Raw genomic sequence first — 15908 nt, forward strand, 5'->3', positions numbered from 1 at the left:
CTGTTGAGGGTGGGAAATCCTATTATGGTAATTGAAAGACGGGGCCTTGAATAAGTGATTAGATTCTAGGACCATGCCATAATAAATGAATTAAAAATGGTGATCTTGGGCGTGGTTCTGAGGGCTTTAAAAAGAGGGTGAATGAGGTTAGTATGCTGCTCTCTCTGCTTCCACCATCTTGCAATGCGAAGGGTCACTGTCGCCACCACCAGATGTGTTCCTTGGACTTTGGACTTCCCAGCCTCCAAAACTGTAAGCAATACATTTTGTTTTCTATATAAAATACCCAGTTCTGTATATTTTGTTATAAGCAACAGAAATGGACTAATACACCAAGAGACTACATTATTTATTCAAGGGCAAGGACTTTTCTTTTCCTTTGTATCTCTAATGTCTAAAATGTCAGTGTCTGATATACAGCCGGGGCTAATAAACATTCCTTGAATTAAATTAATTAAAGAATAAAGAAGTGAATAGGATTCTCCTCCTTTGCCTTTTTTGTTCTTCCTCAGGTCTTGTCATTTTCTAACCAACTGTGTAATTTACTTATTTTCGTTGTCTGTATCTACTGCTGGAATATAAACTCCCGAGAAAGTGATCTTTGTTTTGTTCAGTGATGTCTCCCAAGTGCTACAACAATGTCCAAACATAGATATTCAAGAAAAATTTGTTGACTGAACACTTATTTTAAAAACTAAGGGGAGAACTTCTGAAATTTTACTTGGTAACATCTCCAATGTCCCTTCAAGATATTCCTCACTGAGATGAACTGAATTCTTGAAAAATTTATTTACTTCTGATTATTCTGGATCTACTGGAACATCTTTAGTTGTAATCCTCATAATAAGACTATTAGCAACTATTTATAGATTTCTGTGGGAGTGTATATGTTAGCTTTCCTTCATGGAGGAAGTGAGTGAGTGAGTGGCAACTTGCCAGAGTACTTATTTTGAGTGGTAATCAGCTGTTGTCACCCCAACCAGTGAGGTAGTCCATCTCTGTAACTCTCTGGCTCCTAGTAGTGAACAACTGATTCCTGATTGCAGGCCTCCCACCATCCACGGAAGGGGAAGCTAAATTAGGCCCCCAAAGCTGATGGAACCAGAAATGGGTTTGTAGTCCAAGGAAATGTATCCCATGGCTGTCCAGAGCACTTTCTTGAGATTTTTTTTTTTTTTTTTTTTTTTTGTCTTTTTCCATGTCCGGCAACGGATTGCAACCCTCAGTGTCTCCCCCGTACCGGACCGGGACCGGCAACGGGATCACAACCCTTGGTGTTGCTCCCGCGCCTTGCTCAGCCAGTGAGTGGGAACCGGTCTGTATGTGGGATCCGAACCCTCGGCGGGAGCGCAACCGCGCCTCCCAAGCGGCGCACTAGCGCAGTGCGCCACCGGGCCGGCCCTTTCTTGAGATTTTGAGAAGAGATTAAGATGCCAGTCTGGTACAGACCCAGTAAATTAAGGTCTGGAAAGGCCTTACGTGCTCTAGTCCTGTGATTTTCCTGAATAAAATGACAGACCTCAGTTCTGCCTGAGGTTGGTTCCTAGATTTTTCTACCCTTGTGTTCATAATACCTTGATTTATAAATAATAATTTATAAATCATATAAATCATGTAAATAATAATTTATAAATAATAATTTAGAATACCTTTGATTTATAAAAATCAAACTCAGTACTTTCAAAATGCAACAGTTCATATGGTCTATAAATGGAAGCTCAGATAGGCAAAGTGCAATAAATAGAATGAAATATTACACATACATGTCTGCTTATGAAGATGAAACATGAAAAGTTATCCACAATATTTGAAATGGAAAAATAATAAGTTCCAAAATAATAAATATGGTGAGAGTACACTGTTAAACATTTTTCTAAACTTTATATTCGTGTTTGCATTTTTGCAATTATGTATTGTTTTTGTAATATAAAAACAAAATTAACAAATTTCAAAATAATGTTCAAAACACATTTATTTGCTAAATCACTCGAAGTTAATATATAAGGTAATTTTAACAAATAAAATGTTTAACGAAAAATTGTGATATACATTGTACTTATCTCTAAAAAATGTCTTATTTACAAGTTGAGGAACAAAAGTATTTCTTCTAATTAAACATAGGCTTTAGAAAAACATTCATTATGCAGTACTACCATAATAAAAATGGATTTCCTAAGATAGCTCAAGTATCTAGTGAAATAAGAAGTGAACTGTAATTTTTTTCAATCATATTCAGAAAATCTAATGTGTTTACTTGCTTGTTGAGTCTTTGCCAGTCTAATCTTTTCAGCTTTTGTGATTAACTATAAAGAAAGAAGTAAGAAATTTGAATGTACTGGAAACAAAAAAAATTATGACTAGAAAAATTTCACAACTATCAGCATGAATAAAATTTTTTTAAAAAGGGGAAGAGCAAGTCAAATGCGTTAATTATGCTTAGGCCAAATCAATTACAGAGAGAATTGTTGAGATTAAGGCTTATTAAGTATAAAAGATATTAAACCTTTAAATTATCTAACTCCCTCTCATCCCCAATTTAGTTCCACATTATTTAAAAGTTCTTAATTAAAAACAGTCACTCCAAAGGAACAAAAAAGTCACTCTACACCTGGTAATTTTTTAACTTTTTAGGAAAATTTAGGACCGTTGTTTCACGTCCCCTTGGGATTGAATATTAATTACCAACACACTTTTTAAATGATAATGTTGTCCTGCAAAATTATATTGTGTTTGAGAATTTATGTATTATTTGAATGAGACAGTATATTTTGGGGCCGAGTGCTACACAAAGGTTTGCTTACAAATTGCTTATAAATTTGAAAATTATAAAATATTTCAAATAAGGACCTGCTATTAAGACTATTTATTATTACACCCTTACATAAGTTCTTGGGTATTTTTATAGAAGGCGAATGGAATTATGTAGAATGCAGAAGAAACCATTTAAAATGTCTAAAATACTACAAAAGGCTTCCATAATGGAAAAATTTTAAATATTTAGCTTTGGAGTAAATGCAAATCTTTTTCTATTAAAAATATAGATTCTAACGAGTATTCATTTAAATAGTTTTAAAGTGTTTGATGCCAAGTTTCCATTGGCAGGAAATCACTTTTAGATTAAACTAAAATCCTATTGACAAGTGAGGTGAGTAAAAAATGTTTAAAATTCCATCACACCCATGCCGCTGTTCAAATTTTATGTATTCTGCCTTAACCTGCTGAATATCAGACATCTGTAATTTGTACAGAAAACCACTTTGATAAAAACAACAACAAAAAAATTCAAATGTTTTAAAAGCTTAAGAGAAATAAGAAAAACCTCATTCTGTTTCTGATAGCTGTTATCTATTTTTACCAATATGCTGAGAGTGATATGGCACACTAAAAAGATCCGGGCTAGCAAGAATGAATAAGTGACACCTCTTTTGGCAGATCTTTCCTTCATCTTCCAGATCTTTTGCCAAAGGTCATCCATTTAATTTACCTGTGCCTGATTTTTATAAGTAAAAATATGTAGAAAATAAAAAAAATTTTCTTTACCTATACATTTTTTTCCCCTTTTAATTCTGTTTAAACTGAATGGAGCTTCGGAGACTGTTCCCAGTATTGTTCTACTCCATAATGTGAACAATAAGAACCAGAATGCTTTATTAATGCTTTTCTTTCACTCGATGGACAAATACTACACAATACTACTCTGAAAATGTTGGGCTGTCATGTTAGTAAGGTATTTATGTCATAATTTGGCAGAAACACTGACATTCTGCTAATTTTTTCTAAGCACTTAATTTCCATTACTAAGGTGCTCCCAGTACTCCAGCTACCCTGGACTTCTAGTCCCTGACAATCTTCACGCAAGGCCTCTGTAGTTTCTGTTGCTTCTGCCCAGAAAGCTGCGCTTCTAAACTCTCCTTTCTTGCTTGCTCACTTCCTTAACGTTTCCGTTGTAATGTCACCTTCACAGAGAGAACATTCCCAGACAGTCTCATCTGATGTAAACTATCTTGCAACAGTCTTTAATTTGGTTTATTATTCTGCACAGCACTGGTCATCACCTAACATATTATTCATGAAGGCAGGGGATTTTGTTATTCATGGCTGTACCCCCAGTTTCAAGAATAGTGGCTAACACAAAGGGGTACTAAAAAAATATTAAATTAATTTGCAAACAAATAGGTTAAAAGAATTATGGTCTACTCCTCTCCTCTGATAAGCTTTGTAATAGTACTTATTTTGGGTGGTACCTTTTTATTTCATGATATGAACCAACTAGCTACTTCACAGCTTCAGCAGTTTCTACTTAAAAAATCATGCTAATGTCAACCCTGATGGTACAGCAGGTAAATGAAATCAGGAAAAGAACTCTTCAACTCAGTAACAGAACTACTCAATGTGTTCCAATTCAATTTATAAAATTCCCTAGCCAATGTTTATTTCCTGCCTCAAATTTAATTTTCAAAGATGGCAGCTTTCTAAATTTCTAAAATTAAAAATAAATTCCTAGTTTAAAAAATATATACAACTACAGTGAAATTTCACACCAATTAGAATGATAAGTATTATTTAACAAAGTGACTTCATTTCAGTTACATATTCTGTATTAATGATTTTAACATTTAAATAATCTCAAACAGGCTTTGAAATTAACACCTCATAGATCTGAAAGAGTCCTTTGGAAGGAAGGAGGCCTCCTCATCTCAGCAAGTTGTTTCCATTCAAGGAAACAAAATTAACAAAGACTAGCAGGAAACCTCCCCCCAAATCATCATAAATTCCAATGAATTCCAGGCAATGGGAGGCTGATGAAAAACACTTGATTTTTAAGTTTTCTTTCTTTCTTTTTTTTTTTTTTAAAAAAATGAACTTTATAAATATGACCCCAAATCAACAAGCCTAGAATACAGGAAGTATGACTTCTAATGTGTTCACCAAACATAAAAGGATGTACATCTTTTTAGGATCTTCTCAGACTTTTATAATATATATTTCTAAATTTTTATGATAATAGTTAACATTATTTATTATGTACACTATTTTTCCTAAGGATTTTAAAATGTATTAACCTTTACATATATAATTTGTTTCAAAAGAATAAACTCAATAGCTCACTAGCAACAATTATTTTATAAATTTCTAGTGTCATTTTAATAGATTCACAAATAAAATTACTGAAAGAGGGGCTTGCTTTAAATTATTTTATTTAAGCTTGTTTGTGTCACTTGTTGACTATCCTAGAGAAAAAGGAATAAAGCTTATCATTGCTATAAGGAAGACTATGCATAACGTCTCCTAATCTTATCTGTGGAGTCTCATACCTTTATAAACTACACTCTAAATACACTGTGTTTTACCATTAAGACAACCTTTCTATAATCATTTACCACAAAACTAAAAAACACAGCAGCCAGAAATCAAGACTGTTTAAATTTAAAGTACATCTCTGGTTAAAAAAAGGAAAGAATAAAAGGAAAACTCTAAATTAAATTATGTATCCTTGTGGGAAAAATAATTCTAGTTTCACTTATTTTGAAATCTATAGAAATGTGTATTCCCTCCTAATCTAAAACACAGTTTATACTCTTTAAATATGTATGTAACAGCAAAAACAAGGTTATTTTATGACTACCTATTAGTGACTTTCAGAAGACATTCAACTTCTAAAAAAAGTTTATTCTATGAAAACAAATACTAATCAATTACCTTCTCAGTGCCTCTTTTCTTTTCCCGAGGCTGATTAAGTTTGGCCTGTCTATCAACCAAAATCTTCTGCCAGTACCTCTGTTCATGATCACCTTAAAAACAAACAAAAACTCTGATGGATGAACATGGATACATGTGAAAAAACATATTCAAGGTATTATATTCTCAATAATAGAACAGGAATAGTTGTTTGATAATATTTTATGCTACTTTATGCACATTAAAGTATGAAAAATACTAGTTAGATTAGCCAAATTCAAGAAAATATAATACAATTACCACAGTAAGAATTGTTTAAAAAAGAAATTTCTATGAAGTTTTACCAGAAAGGACCTCGAGTTTCCAGCAATGTTTCTTTTTAATTTCTGTATATGCATTTATTACTGCTTGAGCATACTCAGGAGTTTTAAATCTAGCATGGCATTCTGTATCTCCTTCTAGTAAATCAACATAAAGAACTTCTGAGATCGCTGCCAAAGTATCCTGCATTAGAGTTAAGTAGAAAGACTTAAAATCAATAATAAAAATGTTTTGTAACTCTGAAATTATTCCAATGGTTGTGTCAGAATATATTCTATAAATAAACATTACGTAGATTAATGAGAAGTAAATATTCTATATCAAACATTTCTTCTAAGACATACACAAATGTTCACGAAAATAGATTTGGACAAAGAAGAGAACCAATTTAACATCAACTCTACTCATAATTTGCTTTCCTTTATTTTCTTTAATCCTCATCCTTAAAATCTGAACTAAAATGGGATCATATTCTGTCTATAATGGGATCATATTCCCTAATAAAATCTATAAGGGAAACATATTTGTAAAGCAGAATATACAAACAGTGTTCCCCTTTCCCAAATCAGGGGGGTTCAAGTCTAATGGGAGTAGTTAGTATAAAAAATAAAATTAAAAAAAAAGGATTGGGGGAGAAGGTTTGCTTTCCCTCACCTGTACAAAATCACTTATGACTTAAAATACGTGTAAAAATTTTATAGCAACTCATGAGAAAAAGAGTTTCATTAAATCTACAAAAACTCTAGGTTCCTGAATGGATCAACTAGAGCATAGCTCAAGAGCTCTTACTTTCTGATAAAATACCTAAGTAACCTCTTCTAAACAAGTGTGGTCACCCAGCAAGGAAGTTTTACCTATAATGCCTGCTGTGAGGGCAAATTAACAAGATTCCTGCATTCTTAGTCATTTTTCTTCACAGCAGGTTCTACATAGTATACGATGCATTTATGCAGGAATGTTACACTAATTCTTAATTCATCAACTTCCATTCATAAAACTAAAGAAATAACTGGAGATTCCCAACTGGAAAAAAAAAAGTCTTATTTATCTCCCCTCTCTTCAGTTTTGACCCAACTTTTCAAGTAATTTAGAGTATTTTTAGATGTTGAATTTTTAGATGTTTGAATTTTTTAAGACTTAAGCAATACCTGGAAATATTATTTCATCATAGAAAAGTTTACTAGTTAATAATAAAGAATATGTAACAAATATCTGTGAGTCTCTAGAAACCAGGCAGTAGGTTTTAAGTCATCCCAATCCACACTTAGCATACTATTTATCACAAAATATCACTTAATACGTGTTTGCAGAATCGATTAAAAAAAAATGACAGAACTGAAAAGAAATATATTTGCCAATCCTTTCCTTTTCTTTATTTAGTTAATTAGTACTAAATTTAGAGAAAAAGCAAGAGAAATAATCGGTATTAAATTGAAGAAATTTGAATGTATTCACTGGTAGTAATGAGTTTTAAAACTGATTTTTCAGACAGATTAGATTACTACAGTTCAAAAGAGATTTACTAAATGTACATTATAATGTCAGGCTAATCTCCCAATTTAAAACCCTTAGAATTTAAAAACTTTAGAATGACAAATTAGCCTGGTAATCACATGGGCAAGTCACAGACAGCAGTAACTACCATGATAGCTCAGTTTTGTTCCAGCAAAATGTAAGTAATTACTAACTTAATTAATGCAGTTATTTATGATTTTGTTGATTATAAATGAAGAATTTATAATAGACAGAATTACCATTTAGATAATAAAAGCTCATTGATAAATACAATTAAACCTATGTCAGCAATTCCAAATAACTGAATAATTTTTGTATTAAATCTTTTGCAATCTGAGTAACCACAGCAGCATTTAAGATCCTCAATTTTTTAGTCTTCTTATCCTAAATTCTATATTACTACTATATCTTGAAATGCAAGCTGGTAATAGCAATTTGGGATTGGCCAAATCCCTCACCGATACTGGGAAGAGAATTAAAATTTATGTCTTAGTGCAGCCACAGTATTTTAGGACAGGGTTTCAGATAAAGAATGCTAAAAGATGATTATAGTGAGCAACAATCTCAATGGTTATTCAAATTAAAAAAAATGTGACTGGTATGAGTCTATGCAAAACCAAAACAACATGTCAAAGCACCATATTTTTGGGTAACATCTTTCTGCACCCCAACACTACAAACAACATAATATGTAGTGCTGGATGTCAGTATAACAGAATTTTTAAAATATTCGATATGTAGTTTAAAAAGAAAGTGCCTTAACAAATTGAGTGCCAGATTAGGGTAAAGATATGGTATTCTTACACAAAGGAATATGATTTCATTAATAAGGAAGAAGCATTGCTGTCAGTGTTGGTATAAAAGGCTGTAGAAGATAAACTGTATAAAGTGAAATAAGAAGATTAAAAACCAGCATAAATAGTAATTTGTAGTGTGAATTATATATAACTATGGGATTTCTTTGCGCATGCATGCATATAGCTTTTCAAAAATATTTTACTCTTTTCTGTAATTGTTTGAAAATTTTAAAACAAAAAGCATGGATTGAAAATACTTCACCAAAATTTTTTTTAAAAGTTAAAAGTCTATTTCCTACAAAAACCACTGTAGTTCTTTCAGGAAAAATTTTCAATTCCCAAAAGGATTCATTAACAGACAAAAATAAACTAAATCCATGATAAGTGAAAAATATGCATATTTTTCCTTTTATTCCATAACAGCAGTTCTAACTTTTTTGTTTAAGGCAACAAAATCATTTAGGAATCTATTGAAAGCTAAGAGTGCAAATGAAAACAAATTTACAAATTCTCTAGTTTGCTCCCAAAGCAGACCATATAGTGTGATTATAATTTTAAAATAATTTCAGACAACTCTAATGTGGATTAAATCTTCAAAACAGTTTTGGCACCAAGTATTTTTCTAAAATCTATTTTCACTGAAAACAGAAAAATAGTCCTGTAAAAAATTAACGTTAGAAAAGCACTTTACTACATCTACTCCTTTAGTTAGAACAACTACAGTATATTTCCTCATTCAGCTACACAGCAGCCAACCATTAGGGGTACCAATAAAAATAAGCACAAGTTGCAATTTTCCTGTAGAGAAGGATGTTGAAATTATACTCACTGTAAATTTGGTTTAGTGTGGAATTTTGGTCTTTACATTTTGCTTCAAGTTAAACCTAAGAGTTACCATGGAATCAAAACTCTACAGGCAGTTAACCATAGAGGCACAAATTCCAATTTGATTTGTTGCATTTTCCATATTCAAACATTTTCACACCAGGAAGTTAATTAGGGGAGAAAGGGACAAATACCCTAGGGGCTCAAAAGCATTACCCTGATTTGTTTCCTGCCAGGTAGAGGTTCTGTGCTAATGATCTTCACTATCACCCCACTCACAAACTGTGGTCCTGTCGAATTAACTTTCTCCTCAGGGCGACACTCTTCACTGTTGGCTGCTGATTTGAAAAGGAAAAGACCAAGAATAAGTCTCTTAGACTTAATTTAACACTTAGGAGGACAACTTTAGAATGACAACAATGATTTCTTAGGCTGATTTAAATAATTTTAAATTTATTTAATTTAAAAATAATTAATTTAAATAAATAAGGTTTTGTTGTATGTTATACTGCATATTTCAAATTACCATGAAATAAAACGTAGAACATTTTATTACTCTAAATGCAAACTGTTACTCTTAGAAATGAGCATCTATAAAATCTTTAAAAGAACGATTTTATTCCCTGAACCAAGAAACAAGAATTTTACTTAATAAAGAAATAAAAAGGCATGAAATAAAGGAAGTAAAGAGATTTGAATAATACATTATTATTCAAATGTAAAAATTTATTTTTACAATCTATAGGAATTTAAAATATATCCTAATTTTGAACAATTCATAAGATCCTTGCTTTAATTGGTTCCTGCTTGTGTCTCATACTGTGAAGTAAAATTATAATCTTTATTCCTATAAACTTGTTCAATTTACAGATTAGACACTCATTACTAAATCTCATTAATAATAAAAACTGTAGAGAAAACTCAGGTTATTAAAAAAGATACTGTATATAATGAGCCCTTCAAATATTCTTATATCAAGAAAAAAATCACACATCTCGACAACCTGACAATTCAATAATTATTCTAATAACGAACCCTGTGTAATTTGTTTGAAATTAAAGTTTATCCTACAATAACTCAGAAATAGCATTTTAGTATGTAAATATATTATAATGCTACAAAAACTATCACAGTGATCTTTACCTTTTTCATTTTTCATTCCACTGTCTGTTTCCATTTCTGACTCTGACTTTATTTGGGATATTGTTTTTTTTAAAGAAGCCATACTGGCTTTTTGCAGTGCTAAGTACTCTTTTTTCAAATCCATCCATTCGCTCCTGTAAGGAAAAAAAAAATGAGCTATTGAACAGTGACAACAGATGACTAAATAGAAAGTAAATATGGAAATTTCTAAATATATACATTCACAGTGACTTGCAACCACTCCTCCCAACTTTCTGCTTTCTTTAAACACATACACTCAAATTGTTTCCTGGGTTCTAAATCCATCTAGCAAACAAGCAAAGGGAGTTCCCCTTACCCAAACATTCACATTAAATATTTTAACTTTGCCAATTAAATTGAGTGTTTCAACTATTTTAATTTATGAAAGTAAAATTTTATTATTAATTTTTTAATTAACTAGTAACATTTACTAGATAAGTCATCTATGAAGGAAAAATGAGAGATTAAAATTTAAAGATTATTTGTTAAGCTGCTTCCAATTTGAAAGATAACAATCCTTAGTATTTACTTGAATCTAAAGGAATTTCTAAGAAGAAAGAAACACCCCATGGAAGCAATTTATTTATTTACATACATTTAACACGTAGCTCCTCCAGATAGAAGCACAATGACTCTCCTGGCTCTGTGGGAGCACTCATTGTTACCCTAATCTATGCCATCAAACAAGCAGATAGAGGATTTTTTAAAAAGGAGGATAACTGGTGGTAATGGTTTTAGCTGTTAACATTGACATCTGTATACTTCAAAAAAAAAAAAAGTATCCAGACCCACCCAGGATCATACATTCCCTGAGAGCTGATACATTAAAATAACAAAAGGCTCTTGTAATGATTCTCTGAGATAAAAAGGCAAAAGGAACTCAGGAGTTGAGAATAGTATAAATAGGAGTGCCTTAAGTCCTTGCCTTTTACCCTTCAAGAGGAGAACAGAAACTTTAGGAAAGTAGCCCAGGAGGGTAAAGAAAATCTTTTCTCTAAAAGGTACGCCGTTTTGTTTTGTTTCTTTTCCTACTAAGCTGTCACCACTGCGGTCCAAAGTATTATATACGTGGACTCCCTTCAACTTTAACATGGAAGTACTTTCTGTGGCTTTTTAAAAAAAGTAAGTGCTTCCATGTTTTAGTAGAAGTGAATCCAACTTACTCTTCCAGAATGGAGCATGCTATCTTATGGAGATTGAAGGGATCCCCTTTGCTTTAACATGGGGGTACCTGCTGTCTGAAACAAAAGTAAGTGCTTCCATGTTTCAGTGGAGGTGTCTCCAAACCGACACAACTTTTGTTACAGATTTTGACTATTAAACTTTTCGTTACAGGTTAAAAGATCCCATTTTTTCCCCAAAGACTGGGCTCCCCACCACTTAAACGTGGATGTACTTGCTTTGAAACTAAAAAAGTAAGTGCTTCCATGTTTTGGTAATGGTGAGTCTTCCTTTTACATTACAAGCCTTCAAGAGATTGTTAATTAGCTGTATTGGCCGCTTTTAGTAAGTTTGAGCTACGTTTAAAATCTGTTAAGGGGCCCCCTCTACTTTAACATGGAGGCACTTGCTGTGATGTGGTAAAAATAAGTGCTTCCATGTTTGAGTGTGGCGGTTCCTACTTAATCTTCAATTGTATTATACTCACGCTGTGCAGACATTGGCTACAGGCCATTACTGTTGCTAATATGCAACTCTGTTGAATACAAATTGGAATTGCACTTTAGCAATGGTGATGGAGTGTGTTAAGTCAACTGTCAACGACAATAGAATTGATATAATGTACTTACTTTGATAGTACTCTTAGTGGTATAACCTCTTCTCCCATTTTATGTCTCTCTTTATGTTTTTTCTTATGTTTCCTTTTGGCTTTTAAGAGTGAACCATCTTTTATATCTCCAGTATCCTTTTCCTCTTCTGTAGAGACTTCTAAATCTTGAGAAATTAAAAAATCAGTTAAGACATTTGTGGCTATGAAATGGGTGAAATATGAAGGCATTTCAGAAAGTCTGGAAAAATGGAATTAAAAAATAGTAATGCATCTTTCCATCAACTTTTTGGAGACCCTGCATATAACCTTAATTTATCTAATCCTAACTTTAAAGATGTTATACCTCTGTTTTCTTTAGAAACTTCTGATGTTTCTTTTTTAATGCTGTCTTTCTGAGCCATTTTTTTTACTTTTGATCTGGGAGCTAAGCATTCTGCATCTTCAGAGCTACTTCTCTTCCTCTTCCCTGTTCTGACTTCAGGTAAGATGGATACTTCAACTCTTTCCCGTTTTTTCTTTTTCTTTGAGGGTTGCTTTTGGGGTTCAGTAGTTTCTCCTTCAGAGCCGTCAGATGTAGTTCTTGATCTCTTCATTTTACATACGCTCTCGCTGTTTGTGTCTGTGTTTAATTCTTTGGCCTGAACACTGTCTTCCTTCTTCATTCGACCTTTCTTCTTCTTTTTCTTTTTCTTTTCTTCTGTAACAATGCTATCGTTAGTTTCATTTAACTTAAACTACATCTAATTAAATATTAAGTAAATGCTTACCAGCTACTCTTAAGGCCGGAATGGGCTTATTTTTCACTGTTTTAGGAAATACGCCAGGTTTTCTTGGTGCTTCTTCTGGTGGGTTATTAAGAAACTGAAATGATTACAATAAAATGTTTTAATACTTTTAACAGTCAAGTTTTTTGCTTTTTTCTTTTTAGGATCTGGACCTACCTCAATAGCTTTTGCTGCTTGTTCTTTTGTTTCAAATTCCACAAAGGCAAATCCCTTTGGATCTCCAGTAGACTTATAATGCGGTATACTTATATAAACAACATTGCCACATTTCCCAAACACTCTTTCAATCCAGCTGTGATTAACATTTTTGGGAAGTAACTCCTGTGATAAATTAAAAGCAGCATTTAAATAAATAAGGCTTTACTAACTATACCCTAAACTTTCAGCAATTCCTACACCTTACTATGAATGTCAATAAATTATAGCTTCAATATTAAAATGTTTCTGTGTCACTTTTTGAATGGGGATCTGGGCTCTAACTTTTGTAGAAACGGCTTACCACATATACTGTCCGCTCATCCTCATCCTTTGGTCTTTCACCCAGAGGCTTTTTCCTCCTGATTCTGGTGCCTTCTAAATCCAGCTTTAAAATAGTACCTTAAGTTAATAAAACTAAGTGTAATTATGGGATATAATAAAATTGTAATGATTCTTACCTCTACAACAGTTGAACTTTTCAATGCTCTGGCTATTAACTTCCCATCAGTAGTCAATTTTTTCATTTTGTTAAAAGACACTAGAAGTGATATATCAACATCTGAAAACACAAAAGTGAATAATAAGAGCACAGGAAAATTAAACCAGCAGGATTAACAAAATTTGCATTGAATTTGGCAATTCTTAAGCTTCAGTATGCCCCTATAGACCCTATATATCACTAATTATACAATAGTAGGTGGTGCACAGTACTTTTTGGCATGCCTAACAACTCATTTCACATTTTAATATAAATAAGATTTAAAATTTGAACACATTCAACAAGAATCCCTAGGGCACGTGACTTGCTCTCTATATAGAGAGCACATGGTCAATTTGAGGTTTGGACTAGGTGAAATGCCTTCCTGTCTGAACTAAAGTTTTCATCTCTGAGATACGCATGATAAATTGTTATTTTAGCAATTCAATCCCAAGACCTAAAGTTATTTTAAGCACCTTTATCAGTAGGTCTTGAGAATTTTTACTGCTTAGGGTTTGAAAGCTGACTTAGAACAGGCTTAAACCCTAGGAACAAGAAACTTAATCATGGTTTTTATCTGGGCAACTAAAACTTCTGAATACTATTTTAAAGGTTATTCATCATTCAAATTTAAAAGAACATTTGCAAAAATGGATATATACTACATTATATCAATACTATTTTAGGAGTAGATAAGTACACTTCAAGGCAACACATCTAAATATTGAAGCAAACTTACATCCATCTCTAGATTTTTCTATCTGCTCTCGAAGAAATCTATCCTTGTGAAGATTTGCATCACCAAACCAGAAGTCCACTTGTTTAGCAATATCAGCAAGCACCTGTTTAACTCTAGACCGTTTCTTTTTTTCTACTTCGTTTTTCTTTTCAGTGCTTTCCTCTTCCATTGCTTTTTCTTGGTTTCCACTTTCAGTTTCCATTCCTGTAAATTAGGAAAATATTTAAATCACCGCAAGTACTACTTAATACATAAAAATATTTGGATTAGCCTTTAATTGTCTGAGGGGATAAAGAGGCCAACACTTAGATGCCAGAAGACAAATTTTTCAGGGGAACGCTTCCCAGGCATTTTCAACAAGTAATTGAGAAAAATTTAATTGGGTTTGTTTTTTGTTTCCTTTCTAAGTTCTTACCCGCTCACTTTTCATTGGCCTTGTTTTTACTTTTAAAATAGTTTAGGGCTGTCTGGTTAGTCCTTATAACACCAAGGTGTACCAACCAGCAGGAAAAAAAAAAGAAAATAATTTACTTCCTATGTACTCGATCATAGCTTTAGTTTTTTGTGCCTTTTAAACTGCAGAATCAGATTATCTTAGTATGAAATTTACATCCTTATCTATCTCACCAAGCTACAGTTTTAAGATAGTAAATTAAAGTGTAAGATTAAGGGACTCAGTCACTCTCCAACCAACAAGCCTAATAAGGACATTTTATTCACATTTCTAAGTACTACAACCACCAATAGATGAAATAAAAATAAACTGATTTTTGATTTTGATTTTTAAAATGTTCATTTCTGATTTCTAGAAGCAGAATTCAACTGCTAAGCTACAGGATCAGACTTCTTTTTCCTATTCTACTGTTTATTTCTTGGGTAGCAATTCCTAACCCCCTCCTTCTTTCAAGTTACTTTGCATGCCTCTTCCCCTGTGCTCCCTCAGCTTCAGCCATCGGCCTTACTGTTTCTAAAACTCACCCAGCGAACTCTCAGCTGAGGGTCTTTTGAGCTTGTTTTCTCTGAAACACTGATCCCCTGAGAAAATACAGATTTCTCCCTCAACTTCCTCAAGTCTTTGAATGCCACCTGAGTAAGGTAGCCTCCCACAACCATATTTAGAAATGCAAATTTCTGGACAGATATTCCCCTGCCTTATTTTTCTCCATAGCACTTATCACCTTCTAACATTACTATACAATTTATCTATTCTTCATCCTTCCTAGAATGTAAGACTGATGAAATTATAGATTTTTATCTGTTTTGTTTACTGATTGCCCAGTCCCAAACACAGTAGTCACTCAAAAATTTAAGTGAATTGTGTCTAAAATTTTTGAATGGAAAAAATAATAAATTTGTCAATGAATTGAATCACTAGAGGTACATACACAAAAATGAATGTAGGACCAAAGGATTAACATCAGGCCTAGGATGATGCAGACCTGCCTGAGAATAACCTCAAGTCTCCCATAATAATATGGTTTTCTCAGAAAGAGCAGAATTAAGACAAATGGGGAGAGTTGTACCTGTTTCCCCTGCTGCACCTGGATTGGAGTAGCTATTAGTTGGCATGTAGGCCTTGGGCCTCATGTGACCAGAATAACATAAAAGATTGGTAGGCAAGCTAAAGCTTTTATGT

General features: G+C 32.7%; 1 protein-coding gene across 2 annotated transcripts; it reads right to left on the minus strand.

Moving 5' to 3' along the window:
* Positions 1-1954: 1954 nt before the first annotated feature.
* LARP7 (La ribonucleoprotein domain family, member 7) lies at positions 1955-14474 on the minus strand. 2 transcript variants are annotated; one of them, XM_008566842.1, is made up of 12 exons: positions 14273-14474; positions 13514-13614; positions 13357-13440; positions 13014-13178; positions 12840-12933; positions 12416-12769; positions 12092-12236; positions 10281-10414; positions 9354-9475; positions 6024-6183; positions 5701-5792; positions 1955-2303 (listed from the first exon to the last, which is right to left on the minus strand). In XM_008566842.1, the coding sequence occupies exons 1-12, from the start codon at positions 14472-14474 to the stop codon at positions 2223-2225; spliced, it is 1734 nt and encodes a 577-aa protein (XP_008565064.1). In that variant the 3' UTR covers positions 1955-2222. The 2 variants fall into 2 exon arrangements, with proteins under 2 accessions (XP_008565064.1, XP_008565137.1); XM_008566915.1 differs by having other exon boundaries at positions 12416-12766; positions 14273-14468.
* Positions 14475-15908: the final 1434 nt, after the last annotated feature.

The sequence above is a fragment of the Galeopterus variegatus genome, unplaced genomic scaffold (assembly GCF_000696425.1).
Source record: "Galeopterus variegatus unplaced genomic scaffold, G_variegatus-3.0.2 Scaffold2, whole genome shotgun sequence".
Classification (NCBI taxonomy): Eukaryota; Metazoa; Chordata; class Mammalia; order Dermoptera; family Cynocephalidae; genus Galeopterus; species Galeopterus variegatus.

What these genes read in the sequence shown, in the direction of transcription:
- LARP7 (XM_008566842.1), bottom strand. Translation starts at nt 14,474, where the DNA reads ATGGAAACTGAAAGTGGAAACCAAGAAAAAGCAATGGAAGAGGAAAGC. An exon ending in AAAGTTCAACTGTTGTAGAG is followed by an intron (nt 13,441 to 13,513) that starts GTAAGAATCATT and finishes ACTATTTTAAAG; the next exon opens with CTGGATTTAGAAGGCACCAG. An exon ending in GAAACTCGAGGTCCTTTCTG is followed by an intron (nt 5,793 to 6,023) that starts GTAAAACTTCAT and finishes TTTGTTTTTAAG; the next exon opens with GTGATCATGAACAGAGGTAC.